The sequence below is a fragment of the Buteo buteo genome, chromosome 3 (assembly GCF_964188355.1).
Source record: "Buteo buteo chromosome 3, bButBut1.hap1.1, whole genome shotgun sequence".
Lineage (NCBI taxonomy): Eukaryota > Metazoa > Chordata > Aves > Accipitriformes > Accipitridae > Buteo > Buteo buteo.
In genome coordinates this window covers 60,977,508-60,991,783 of record NC_134173.1, presented here as the reverse complement: position 1 = coordinate 60,991,783, position 14,276 = coordinate 60,977,508, and the positions used below count along the sequence as shown (strand labels likewise).

At 34.3% G+C, this 14,276-nt stretch overlaps 1 protein-coding gene across 3 annotated transcripts in view; it reads left to right on the top strand.

The window, feature by feature from the left end:
- Positions 1-14,276, top strand: part of CSMD3 (CUB and Sushi multiple domains 3) — a 749,348-nt gene that overhangs the window by 531,881 nt on the left and 203,191 nt on the right. For all 3 annotated transcript variants that reach the window (XM_075024389.1, XM_075024388.1, XM_075024387.1), the window contains one exon: positions 5,557-5,751. In XM_075024389.1, coding sequence (XP_074880490.1) covers positions 5,557-5,751 — 195 coding nt within the window. The remainder of the gene's footprint in view (positions 1-5,556; positions 5,752-14,276) is intronic.

Below are 14,276 nucleotides of genomic sequence, written 5' to 3'. Positions count from 1 at the left end.
AGCTTCTAATACGATTTCATTTAGATGATACATGATAAGGTTAAATGTATGATTCCAAAGGAAAAAAAAATCAGGCAGCAGTTTACAGGTTTCAAAAATGTTGCAGCAACAAAACTTAACAGCATATATACAACTTTTTTCAAGAATATATTTTTTTTTTCCTTTACGTAGTAGGGCATGTTGGCATGTATGCATTTAAGATCTTGTAAGATGAAATGATGTGCTAGAATCTAGGAAACCAATAGTGAAAATGAAAAAATATTTTGGCTAGGCCTTTGTACGATAGTCCATGGTAGAGCTATCTACCTGTCTCAGACAGATCTCTTGGAGGTCATAACACAGTAAACAAGAAAATACAGACTTCTAAAATGCATAATCAATAGCAGCTTTCATAACTGCCTCTGTGTGGCTGAAGAAACAGAAATATTTGATATTAAATTATTATGAAAATACCCAATAATCTGTAAAGACAGCCTGGGGGAAAATACGGATATTGCTGGTATAGAGGCAATTCATCCTAACCTCCCTGGATTTATTTTCTTCTGCATTTATTCTGAAAGCAATTAGTAAATGCAAAAGTATACAAGGGAAAGACTGATGCATTTGTTGCTTTGGCAAACCCACAAAGTTTGAAGTTCCATAACATTGGAGGTACCCAGTGTCCTAGGTACTTGGACATACTATCCTATGCACCCTGCCACTCATAACTGTCCAGCATCAGGGCAGATCTCTGGGTGGTATTCTTAAATATTTGTTTAACCTTAAACAAGACCTGAAACACATTTAGGAGACATAGGAGTAGGAACATGGTGGTTTGAAAATCCCAAGGACGTTCAAAATTCTCAGGAGCTATTTTAACTAGCCTGGAGGAGAAGAGGAAGGTGAAGGAGAAAGGGAAGGTGAATGAGCAGGGGAAGGTGTCTCCCCCACAGATTGGCTCTCCAAGGAGAAAAGATAAAGGGTTTAATTATTAATAGTTTCCAAGAGATGGTTCCCGAAGTACGGAGATGACGGCAATGCTGAGTACAAATACCAGATTAGTCTCACGACCAGTAATTTTATCATATCATAAGCCAGCGTTACACAGTACATCAAAATGATAACATTAACCCAGTCCCAGAGGTGATAAACAGCACAACAGGGAACATACACAGTAAGTAAAGTGTTAGATAACACAACTCTGAGAACAAGTGCAACAACTGTGAGAGCAAATAAATCAACACTGTGACCAGCAACTATTAAACTAATATAATGAATGCTTATAAAAAATTTGTTTTAACGTGCTCTGGTCAGATCTGTTGTTATCTCAAAGCTTTGTGCCCCACATTGGCCCTGCTTTGCATGGGGGTTGTGCTACATCGCTTCCAACCTGAATTGTTCTGATTCAATGAACTTACCTTTTTCACACAGATTGTAGCAGCTGCAGTTGTGTCCTATATGTACACTAATCCTATTTTAAGTGGAAGTAGAACTCAAGTTTTACTTCATTAACAGGCTATATTTTTCAGGTACAAATCTCAGACCTGACCCATGTCTGAAGTCTGGTCTGCAATCATGTTTCTGGTTGGGTTTTGTTCTTCCCTTTCTCCCTCTCTTGCTTTGTCTCTTATAATGGAGGAGCAGCTTATTAGTTCTAATAAGTGCTCTGGAGAATAATTATGAAATGTTTGCTATGGTTAGGTATGTCTAATGTTCTTTCTAAGAAGCTTTGCGGCTTATGCTTGTGGCTTTGTTCTCTTTGAGACTTACGGATGGAGTAGTAAATCATCAACTTCTGGACAAAGCACCTGCTTCTCTTGGCTTTCAATGTTGTTTTCCATGTGCTGAGTTACTAGTTTTCTAGAGGGTTTTGGCATCATTACCATATGTTAGCCAACAGAGTCTTCCTTGTTGAATTGAGATTGCAGCAGCACATATCGTTACCTGTTTTCAGCCCGTATTTCAGAAGCCTTAATTGATCCAGTGGTATGCCAAAATTATCAGAGAAGTAATTGCTGTTTTTCTTCTAGCTTGTTGCAAAATTTTGTTATGGGCAAAAGGAATTTACATCTAGTATGCACAGCCAAGAATACAATGTTTCTGTAACTCTAATCTTAACTGTCTAATGAAACAATTATTTTTAGTCCATACCTAATTATTACAGAAAATAATTTAAAAAATAGAACTACAGAAAAATGTCTTCATAATAATACACCTAAAATTGTAGCACACACACTCTTCAGCATTTTCACTGATGTTCTGCTAAACCTGCCACTGCCCTTCTGTGTTTTCATTTTAATGATACTAGTATTCTTGAGAAAGAAAGTGGAAGGGCTACAGGGGTCATCAGTGTCTTTAGTTCTTCAGTTGGAGCAATATGACATTGATGGTGAAGCACTTTTCCTCCTGTCTCCTGAGAGCATTTCTATTTTATTCTTATAAATTTGCTAATACAGTCTTCTTATTTGTTCTTTTATTCACTGGTTCTCAGCTAGACCTGATGAATCCTTTTGCCACGTTTGACTTCATTTTTCATATATTGTAGTATAGTATACTGACTTTCTTTACAAGTTCACTTAGCAGCTACTTCAGATTTGCAAAAGTAGTTTGAAGCTGCTAAGTATTTAAGGCTTCAGTATTTTTCAGAATAGTTATTAAGAAACTGTATTTCTCTAGTGACATTGTTACTGTTTAGTCAGCAACTTCAGGAGTCTGTCACAACTGTACATATGGGGAAAAGAAAATTACAGGGCTGTAATTTTTCCCTAGAGAAAATTCGTGCTGTGACAGATTGTGTCTTTCCTCAGTTTTTGATTTATGCACCAGACATAATAGGTTACTTTATCTTCATCTCTCTTTAATTTCTCATGTAGTAATAATCTCTACTTTATCCAAGGATCTGCTAGAGTTATGAAACGTGTATTTCTTGTCATAAACTCAAGAATGGTGGTCTCACAGTATCAGTTGTGTATCAATACAAATGTATAAACATCAGTTCAGTAAGAAGAAAAAAGGTTTTCTTGCTATGGTCAAAATGTTAGTTATAATCCTAAATTAAATGATCCTTTCTTATCTCTTTTTTTAACTTTTTTTTTTTTTTTTTTTAAATTTGAGAACTTGGACTTGAAAGAAATTTCAGTTTGCCCTAAAGTCTGCCAGACTTCTCAGGTGACAGTGTAGTTGGCTTACATAATAATTATTAATATCTATGTGATACCTTACAGGCTTTCTAGTAAATTATATCTTTTAACTTTTGATTTTCCACCCAGAGTTTTGAATGTGATTGTTACAAAAAATTTAGCCTTTCTTTTTGTAATGTCACACTGTATTTTGAATGGTGATTCAGAGCAGGAGGCAGATGTTACAGGCACCACACTACAGCTACTATATGAATCAGTGTGGATATCAAATACCTGTTCTTAATAATTAACTATGTGATGTAACTATTACTTGTTATTGTACTGTTTTTAATATCAGAAGCATGCTCTCTAGATTAGATATGCAAATTCTAATAAATTGTTAACCACATCAGGAGACCCTCATGTTCTTTAGGAAGATGTGAAGTTGAAATTTCAAAACAATTATTCTGTGCTTCCATCTTTAAATATAAATGTACATTTATGGTTTTGCAATGTAATTCTTTCTCTCCTCTCAGAAATACTACAACAGGAAAATGGCCTTAGGGGATCAAACTAACAATCTACTTAGTTCATTAGCTTGTCTCTAGTGGTGACCAATAGCTGATACATGGCTAAACTATATAAAAATCAAATATATAATACTTTCTCCCTATTATCTGTAAGTTTTCAGAAACTTTAGTTTAGGTACTGCCAGAATCAGATAAAGTGTCTTTGTATTTAAAGCTCTTAAATAGCTTTCCAGGAATTTCAAAGCTCTTACAGTCTTTTGGCAACTGTACCTGCCTGTAGCAGAAAGTTCCATAGTGCAAATATGCCTGGTAAAAAGTCACATCTTTTGATGTATTAGAAAGTTGGCACTGATCTAGCAGAAAATGAATAAGTATTCTCTATTGATCTTCACAAGACCCTTAAATGGTAAAGAAGAAAATCTGAAATTTCTGTCTTCTGCTTGGTAAAATAAATTACTCCAAACTCCATCCTGCATAGCACAACATCATCTGCTTCATTCCAGCTTCTACCATTTCGTAATATGTTTACTGTTTTTTCCTTAATGGAAAAACATTGCAAATTTTTCCAAAATGTTTACCTTTTCTCCCCTTCTACATAGTAATGTTGTTAATTAGAAGTGCCAAGTGGTTATTTTTCTGCAGTTCGTTATGTCTTGGATATTAAACACACTGGTATTCACATTATAGAAGGAAGAGGGAAGCAAAGATATGCATACATTTGAATTTATTTCAATATTTTGAAACAAATAGCTATAAAAAACAAAGGAGATAAATTTAAGGAATATATTCATGCTTTGTCCTCCAGTGAGGAAAAAAAGGCTGTATGAAAATATATCAGTGTATCATATGGACAGATATACATAGTCATTTGGAGTTTATTAATTTTGAAGAAATTCTTGTTTGCATACTTTTTATTTTGTAACAAACTACTTCTATTCGTTTCCTCCTGTCATGATTTAATCCCAGCTGGCAACTAAGCAACATACAGCTGCTCGCTCACTCCCCCCACAGTGGGATGGGGGACAGAATCAGAAGAGTAAAAGTGACAAAATTTGTGTGTTGAAATACAGTTTAATAGGTAAAGCAAAAGCCACGCACGCAAGCAAAGGAAAATAGAGAATTCATTCACTATTTCCCATTGGCAGGCAGATGTTCAACCATCTCCAGGAAAGCAGGGCTCCATTACACATAATGGTGACTTGAGAAGACAAACGCCATCACTCCAAATGTTCCCTCCTTCCTTCTTCTTCCCCCAGCTTTTGTTGCTGAGCATGGCATCATATGGTCTGGAATATCCCTTGGGTCAGTTGGGGTCAGCTGTCCCAGCTGTGTCCCCTCCCAACTTCTTGTACATCCCCAGCCTGCTTTCTGGAAGGGTGGGGTGAGGAGCAGAAAAGGCCTTGGCTCTGGGTAAGCACTGCTCAGCTATAACTAAAACACCCCTGTGTTACCAACACTGTTTTCAGCACAAATCCAAACCAGCCCCATACTAGCTACTATGAAGAAAATTAACTCCATCCCAGCCAAAACCAGCACACGTCCACTTACCAGTTTTCCAGCCACAGATTTTAAAACTAGGATGTGTCTTATCTACTGGAACAGAGTCCATATATCTAACTTAATCTAAGTAACTACATCATTAGTCACAGCGAACTCTGGAAAAACAATTCTCATAATGGAGCTCTATAGATATTATCTAGGAAGAATATAGGAGACATGGTTTTGGCCATTGTAGAGTAATTTGAACAGTCTCTAAAATGGAGAGAGAACATTTGATTTAGAATGGAAGGATTCTTTAAAAAAAAATAAATAAATAAAAGGAGCATTATTTGTCTACAGGGTACTCAAGACCTTGAGAGAACTCCAGAAAATATTTGTAATGTTTTAGATTATATTCAGAATTATGTTTACATTTATTTCCTCTATAGCAAAGCTTCGTGAGTCTTGCTTTGATCCTGGAAATATAATGAATGGAACAAGACTTGGAATGGATTATAAACTGGGGTCAACTGTCACATATTACTGTGATGCAGGGTATGTCCTTCAAGGATATTCTACACTAACATGTATCATGGGAGATGATGGAAGACCTGGATGGAACAGAGCCCTGCCCAGTTGTCATGGTAAGAGCAGTTTTTCATTTATTATAGTTGCTGTTATTATTATTCTTGCTTTGTCATATGAAAAAAACAGGTACAAAATTAGAAGAAGCCATTTTAATAAACTTCTTTTTTAGGACAAAGCCCTTTTCAATGATAAATTTGATAAAAAGAACATATTTAGTAACTCAGGATAAATATTGTTTCAAGTTTTTAATAACATTGGATAAATAGTGCTACAAGTTAATAATGCAAATAGAGGTTGATAGTAATGTCATCCTCTATGCTGTCCTGTATTCTTGAATTAGCAAATTTACAGCAGAGTATAGAGATATGTACCATATATATTTATTTAAACAGAACATTAAGTATAATCATATATATGTTTGTTTCTTTTTTGTTATTACTGGTTTTTAAACAATGTAGGTGAAATATTTTGTACATACAACATTACATCATTTAACCTGTTAGACATGTGGTCTCTAGAAAAATTCAGCCTTGAAATGCACCAGAGATCCAATCATTCAGACTTTTAAGAATATGAAGAACTCCACTCATTTCAGCAGTCTCCTGACATTAGTTATACTATCACTATCTTGAGTGTAAGCATTTTCAGATTTAAACTCTAAGAAAAAAATTGAATTTTTATTTTACTGATTTGGTGTTAGTTCTTACCAGCAATTGATAGCCACTTCATAAAAACCCCAGTATTCTTTTGACATATTCTGTAAGATTAAGCACAAAACCTCTTCCACGTATCCAGATATTAATAAACACAAAAATGCCACATTATAAAATTAACATTTGCTTTGTAAGTTTAAATAAAATCTCCTCTTTATCATGTTAATTTCAATTCTTTTTCATAATTTGAAGACAAAAAAAGCTGTTGAATCCATTTCCAATTTGAATATATTTATTTTAAATACAGTATGGATTTTCTTTGTTGTATACTTCAAGTTCTACTGCAAAGTGGATGGTGGAGTACCAGCAAAACAAAAACGAAAAAATAATTGTCAACTCTAAAGAATAACCAATTTTATAAGCATTTGAAGAATTTTAGTATTTCCATTATCCACCAAAACCATAATAGCACTAAACACCAAACTCCAGTGGCATCAAATTGGAAAACTGGCCATAGCAATCTTTTGGAAATGTGTTCAAACTTGTAGACTGTGTGCAATGGAAGTAAAAAATGTCTTCCTCATTTTAAAATGAGATATGAACGTTGTTTTCTAGAGAGGATTCGGTGAGGAAGGTTTTTTTGTATGAGAGGAGAAAGATTTCTTTCTTTTGGAAGGTTTTTTTCATGGGTAGTGAAAGATAAAGAATTTCTTTATCAATGATGCAATAATTGTGTCTATTCATGCCACTTATAATCTACTTAGCAATCCTCCAGTGCTATCTATTTCAACATTCACTAAAGGGAGAGTGTTTGCTTGAAAGGAGTGCTATTTTAATAAAAGGAAAAAAAAATCTTATAATAAAAGGGCTAGTGGATATCTGTCACTAACTGGACCATTTTCTTTCCCGGATGAACAAGGTCTTAGTTCAAAGATGACAAACCCCACACTTCTTAAGAATATGATGTCACAGAGTAGGCTCCATAAAAACACCTTAGCTTTGCAATTTTCACTTGTTCTTACGTTGCTTTTTTCTCCAGTTCAGAGTCGATGAAGGTTTGTAGAAGTTGCTGTGATATATTATAGTATATTTTTACAATGTAATCAATACTTTCAACTTTTGCAGGATTTAACTCAAGAAAAACAGAACATTTATATAGCTGTGAGAAAGATGATACCAGTTGATTAGCTTTCAATTACATGGAGCTGGCAGAAACAGTTTGAGAACTGAATTTTGCCTCCTGACCACCAGTCTCACCTACGTAAAAAATCTGCTTATTAGAGAAATGAGATTCCTCCATTCTGCCAGTTGTATTTTTGAAACTCCATTGAAACTGATGGTGTTATAATGAAATGTGGTATACACTACACTTCAGTATGTGTGGGTTTTTTCATATTCTTATTTATTTTCAAGAAAAAAAAAATTGAGAACCTGAACCCACTTTATACCTGCAATATTTTGATCTAATGTTTTAGGTATGAAGTAAAAAAAGTTTGTTAAAAAATTACCTCTTTCTCTCTAAACTTTTACATTTTTAATATCAATTTAGAAACCAGGTTATTCTGTTAAATTCCTTTGAGCCATATTGAGCCATATAGCTTTATAGGGGGAGTAAGGAATCTTAGAATATGGAAAAGAGAAATGTTACGAATGAGTATACTCATTTTGCTCTTGTTTGGACCTAAGTAGGTCAGAGGAAAGGAAGGGAGAACTTTCAACACTCCAGATGGCCCTCTGGGCTCAAGGGACATGCTTTACAATATGTAGAATTGGTCTTGTAAAGAGTATAATTCAAAGAATATAGAAAAGCTTTTTCTCTTCTAAGAGAATTTGTGTCAGTAATATTTGATTGTTTCCATGAAGAAAATGATTAGATAAATAACCTGGATAGCATGAGGGTGAAACTGATACGGTGGTCTAAACTCAGACCCTATTAAGTAAAAACTCTTCTTCTTGCAATTAATGTAGATGTTTTCACTGAATAGTAGAATCTCAATAGAGGAGGATAGAGTACCATCTCTATACCCATTCTGAATAACTTGACATAACTTAAGACATACTCCTGAGAGATGGTAGATGAGTTCAAATGGCCCACGCAGAGAAAGAGTTTATGTGTCTTACTTGTTCTAAAGTCTAGCCTTTTAGATAAAACACGGGCATAAATACATTCTCCATTCAGAATTAAAAAGAAAATGAAGGCCATGGCTCTATTATATTGCAAAGGCAACCATTTGTGATTGCTTTAAGCATTCTCTAAAAATGTCTGGTACATCAAGATGTGGCCTCAAGTTGCAGCAAGGGAGATTTAGGTTAGATATTAGGAAAAATTTCTTTACTGAGAGGGTTGTCAGACATTGGAATAGGCTGCCCAGGGAAGTGGTTGAGTCACCATCCCTGGAGGTATTCATAAAGCGAGTAGACGGGGTACTTCAGGACATGGTTTAGTAGGCATGGTTGATGGTTGGACTCGATGATCTTGAAGGTCTTTTCCAACCTAAATGATTCTATGATTCCATGATTCTATCAAGCCCCATAGGAGACCTTTGTTGAGGAACACTTGATGTTCTGGGTCTGGTCAGGCTTCGGCCTGAACTGGCTAATGAATTGCTCAGTCTATCAAAACTTGCTTTCCTGGGAATGTGCAAAACTAGAAAATATGTCTGTCTACAGACCCTGAAAGTCAATAACTGATGATTTTGGAGTTAGATAAAAGCTGAGCAGAGGCTTTCAGGATCATAGAGGACTAGTTTTCCAAAACCTACTCAGTTCATAGAGCTGATGTTTTTGCAATGGTACCTTTATGCACGAAATATTTTTTATGACCTAGTCCTATGTGCATTAGGCATGACTTGCATTTCATTGAAATCATTATTTAAAATGACCTTGAGCCTCTCTAATAAATGTGGGAAGTCAACCAAATCATTGGCTTCATTCTTTTATGAACACATGCAAAGATTATCCAGGCTAATACGCTAAGCTATTTGGCATTTTGTGGTGGATGTTAAGAACAGCATGTAATTAACACATGCAGATGCAATATTACTATGACAGAGATGATGTTTAATGATTTCTCTTAGCTTCACCAACTATAGTTAATTTTAAATTTTTGGTAGCAAACAACAGTTGTTTATAGAGTAACAAAAAGCCCTGTAGTGGGAGATCACATTTATGGCTGAGTGTAAAAACCTTGTTCCTACCAGAAGAAATCATTTATTGATCACTAAAAAATATTGCTGTGTTTCATTGTAGTCTGGTGTTTAATCCTTGGAAATATTTAAATCCAGGCTTCAAAATATGTCCATCTGAGGGATATATCTAACAATCCCAAATATTGTCATGAACTGCCTATGATTTATTTGCCCTTTTTTTTTTTGTAACAAAGGATCAGTATTCAGAATATTCATATGTACTCTTTGTCTTTTGTTTAAATGACAACCAAAAAAACCTGGGATTGCTCACAGAGCAATTCCATACCATGATATTTAAAAGCAACAGAAACATTCTTAATTATGATTGCAGCAAGAACTCTTAATTCCCAGTCTTACGTACACAATTACATACTAGAGCCACGGTGGTTTAGTGATTAAAGACCATGCTAAAAACCAGATGCATATGCATTATGAGAAAGGAGAGAGGACCTTGAACATGTCCATTCCTCTGCCATATGACCTGGGGGATAATTCACATTATTAGGAGCTGGGAAAAGGGGTGCCTGCAGCCTCATCTTCTCCCAAAGAAATGTTTTCCTGAAAACTGAAATGTCAGAGGAAGTATCTGTTCTTTTTTTTTGGCTCTAACAATAGGACTTGGCCTAATTTCCAGTAATTCATAGTTTTCTGTATGATTTTTTTGTTTCTTTCTATCTGTATTAACTTGTCACAGCTATTTGAAATAGCTCAGGTCAGGTTTATATCTGAAAAATTTTAGGATGGAAGATTGCACAAAAGAGCTTAATCTTACTGTTTATTATTTTGTAATATATTAAATGTTGACAGCTTTTTTCCTCAAACATTCAATATTGATTACTTAATCAGAGGCTTCATAGGTCACATTTTTGTGCACTTTTTACATAGTGAAGCTATGATTCTAATGTGGTTATTGCATACTGGTGTGGTCTTTTGAAACCATGACTTTAGTCAGCCGATTTTTTATATAATAAATCATAGTCAGGCTGAGTACTATTACAAATTGCAAGGACAAAAAAAGAAAATCATTATTTTCACCATCATTGACAATATTATAAAGAATTGAGAATGTTCTTGTCATAGGCAAACATTTAAGTCTAGAAGAAGATAAAAGACTAAGGCACACTAGGCTAAAATACTTTCTTGGGTGGTTTTTATTTAGGATAGGTAGGTAAATACAAGGTTGAATTTCTAGGTTATCTAATCTACATTTCTTAAAAATGCTCAAGTATGTTAAACAATAAGAACTGGCATGTGATGGTCTATTTTATACACGTACGAATCAAGGCTTTTTTTGTGTTATTAATATTTTGGATGTAAAGATTTTGATCAAAACAGGTGGAGCTTTCATTAACATTTTTGTCCCATTCTGCATTTTTGGAGTACAAATGCAGAATGCTTGATTACATTCCCAAATCCTCAAGTATCATATATAAACAATTAAAAAGAAGATATTGAAAGGCACAAAACATTTTTTAGAAGCCGAACATTCATTAACTTCCATCTTTGGTATTTAACATTTTCATCTTTATTAAAAAAGCAACCAAACAAAATACGTTTCCAGGCAAAACTGCTTGTTTATAATAGAACAGATCAAATGCATGTCTAAAATGTAACTGAGATCAGGATCAGACATTATTGCAGGGATTCTGTAGATGGATAGTAGTAACTGTATTTTGGGTTGGCTACAATTACTGCTCATTATTTTTTGCTAAAAATACATATATTTAAGTCCTTTTAATTATTTAATGAATTTAACGTGCCAGGCTGATATTTGCTTTTGCAATTCTCTACAAGAGGCTTGTTCCTCAGTGTGATTGGTTTGCTTTAAAATAATGTATCATCTGTGGCAGAGAATTAAGTCTGCAGTAAATACATTGTCTTCATACTTTGGAGGTGCTAGAGGATTGAATGAGATAGTAGAAGAGAAGCAGAGATACAGTGAGGATACAAAGCCAGGATGGCTTTTAATCACTAAAGAAGAATTCTTGCAAAATCTGAAATTAATTCTCAGTAGTCCAATGTCTATCTTTCTCATGTTAGGAAAGGGCCTCTGCCAGAATCTCTGAGGATGACGTGAGTTTAAATGGTTGTTATTCATGGTATAAAGAGTGGAATGAAGGCATTGAGAGAGTTACTGTGCACTGTAGTGCCAAGACCGACATTAGTCAGCATTCCATTAAGGTAATAAAAGTACTAAAGGCATTAAAACATGTGGAAGAGGTGGCATAGGTGGTGCTGCAATTGTAGTCATCCATTTACTTCCTCCATTTAGGATTGTGTTTTGAATATGTAAAATGCTACTTAAATGCTAGGTACTTTGAAAAGTTAGTTCTTAATAGTCGGACTTGAAAAGGCAGTTGAAGGGCTTTTGAAGAAAACACAAAAGATTTCATTTTATTGTGACTGAAGCGTCTTCTGTGTACTAAATTTTTATTCCCAAGCTTCCACTGCCCATTTTTTATAAATATGTGCCCATTGGTTTACCATTCCAGGATTTCCTCCCAGTATAGTCAGTGGAGAGAAACAGGTTTCTTAAAAGGTCACCAAAGAGGATTCAATGAGCTTGTTAGGAAGGTATATTTTTCTGTTTGCATCTGTACTGCATGAACAGGATTTACATGCTTGCCTGCTTAGCAGGCGTGACTTCAAGCAGCAACATAGGAAATACTATATATAATGAAATATCTGAATACACTGTGTGGAAGCAATACTGCTTGAGATTAAAGCATACAACAAACACTATTTTGGAGGGATTGTACTTTTTGTGTGTATGTGTAAAAATTTAAGACTTAGGAGGTTCCTGAGAAAGTAAAAGAGTAGGCACCTAGGTCTGAGTATACCTTAACCTATAGATCTCACACTAGACACTTTTCTATATGAATACACTCATTACTCCTCCTCTATGGAAAGGAGACCATTGTACACCAAAAACTATCAAGTCAAAAAGCCAAAAAGAGAAAAGCTAAATTCCACGTAGTGGATTTGACAGTAATTAGGTAGAGATTTGGTTATCAATATATCCTTCTTGGAGAGAGTGGGCTCATTTTTCCTACAATAAGCCGCTGTTTACTGTAAAATACACAAATGGTTTGGGAAATAGGGTACTAAAACATCTTTGTATATAGATATACAGATAGCTGGTATTTTGCCAAAAACCCCACAGTTCTTGGAAAACGTAATTAAGTTAAAATCTCGGGTCTTCTTAAAGCTGTTCTTCTATTCATATCAGAGTAAGTTTAAAAATGTTACTGGAATGAACTGTAAAGGATAATAAGTCTAAAAAGCTCAGAAAATAATTAAAAATAAATACAGACACATACATATACCCACACCAATCATTACTTTGAGTGTCTGACCTTTTGCATATACATTTGGAATTCATAATATGGCTTTACAATGTCCATTGAATAATAAATGCTGTGTGTAATTATTCCAAGCTTTTCATTTCATTGTATTACATTCATTAATGTAATATAATGGTAAATAAAGCATAAGAAATAAAGAATAGTAGTTAATTACAATGATCTCATTAAAATCAGCTGGCAGAGAATCCTAATTTCCAAGGTATTTAAGGGATTAGTTAAATAGAGTGCACCATAAAACCAGGTGCTTCATCTTCTGTTGAACTAAATCTGCTGCCAATTTTTAGAAGCATAGTTTAATGAAGGATATGTTAGAAAGAAGGAGAAATCGTTCAAGCTACATAAACTTCGATTTTTTTTTAGCCTTAATTTTTTATATTCTTTACTATAAAAAAATGTATCTGAAATTGTGTATATCCAAGCCATAATTTTAAATAGGTCCACTTAGACACCACTGTTAATTTGAATAAACATCATGAATAAGCAAGGAAAATATAACAGGGAACTTTTGTATTATTGAGAATAGCATACAGTTTCTAATGTATTTGGCAATAAAAGCATAAAGAAAACAGATTAAAACGCAGAATAAAGTATGTTTTTTTGATTTAGAATATTAAAATCTGACATTTATTTTTTGTTTTGAATATGTAAATTTTCCTGTAGAAGATTGAAAAACATTATTATTCCTTTAAAAAAAATGGTTATTCCAGCATGTATTTTGAGGTGGAGAGAAAAACAGCTTTTGGCACTAGTTTAATTAAATGTATGCTTGTTCCTGTATTAAGTGGTAACATCATAGGTACACATTTTTCTTTGAAGATCTTTTAGAACATACAAGGTGGCTGCTGGGTATTGTCTTCTTAGAAGGCAAAAATATCCTTACCATTTATTCACACAGATAAGCAAATATTTATTTTCCAAAGCCTGCAAGATGCTGAAGTAGGATAGCATTATATAGTATCAGTCAGTCAGTCAATTAATTAATAACTGGAATTAAAGAAACTAATCCAGTCATCTGCACTGACTATACCTGCTAAATATGCATGTTTCTAACTTAACCTCAGGCAGCAGTCTGAAGGTCCTCTCTCTTGTCTTAATACGACTTCAGTAACCTAGTCAAGTGAGAGAAGATTTATTCCTTGGAATTTGGTGGTGGTTACATGTATAAGACTCCTATTTCATTCTTTGCACAAGTTTTGTCATCTTCACATTGACTATCACAGTGGGGACTAGGGGAGGGTTCTGTGGAACAGAAAAACCTACAATTAAGAGACTGCATTGTTTTAAAATGGAATTCAGATTTCTTTTCTTTCTTCACTGGGCTACATATAGAAGTTAGTCAATCTACTATAGGAGTGGTAAGCAAGATCATCATCCA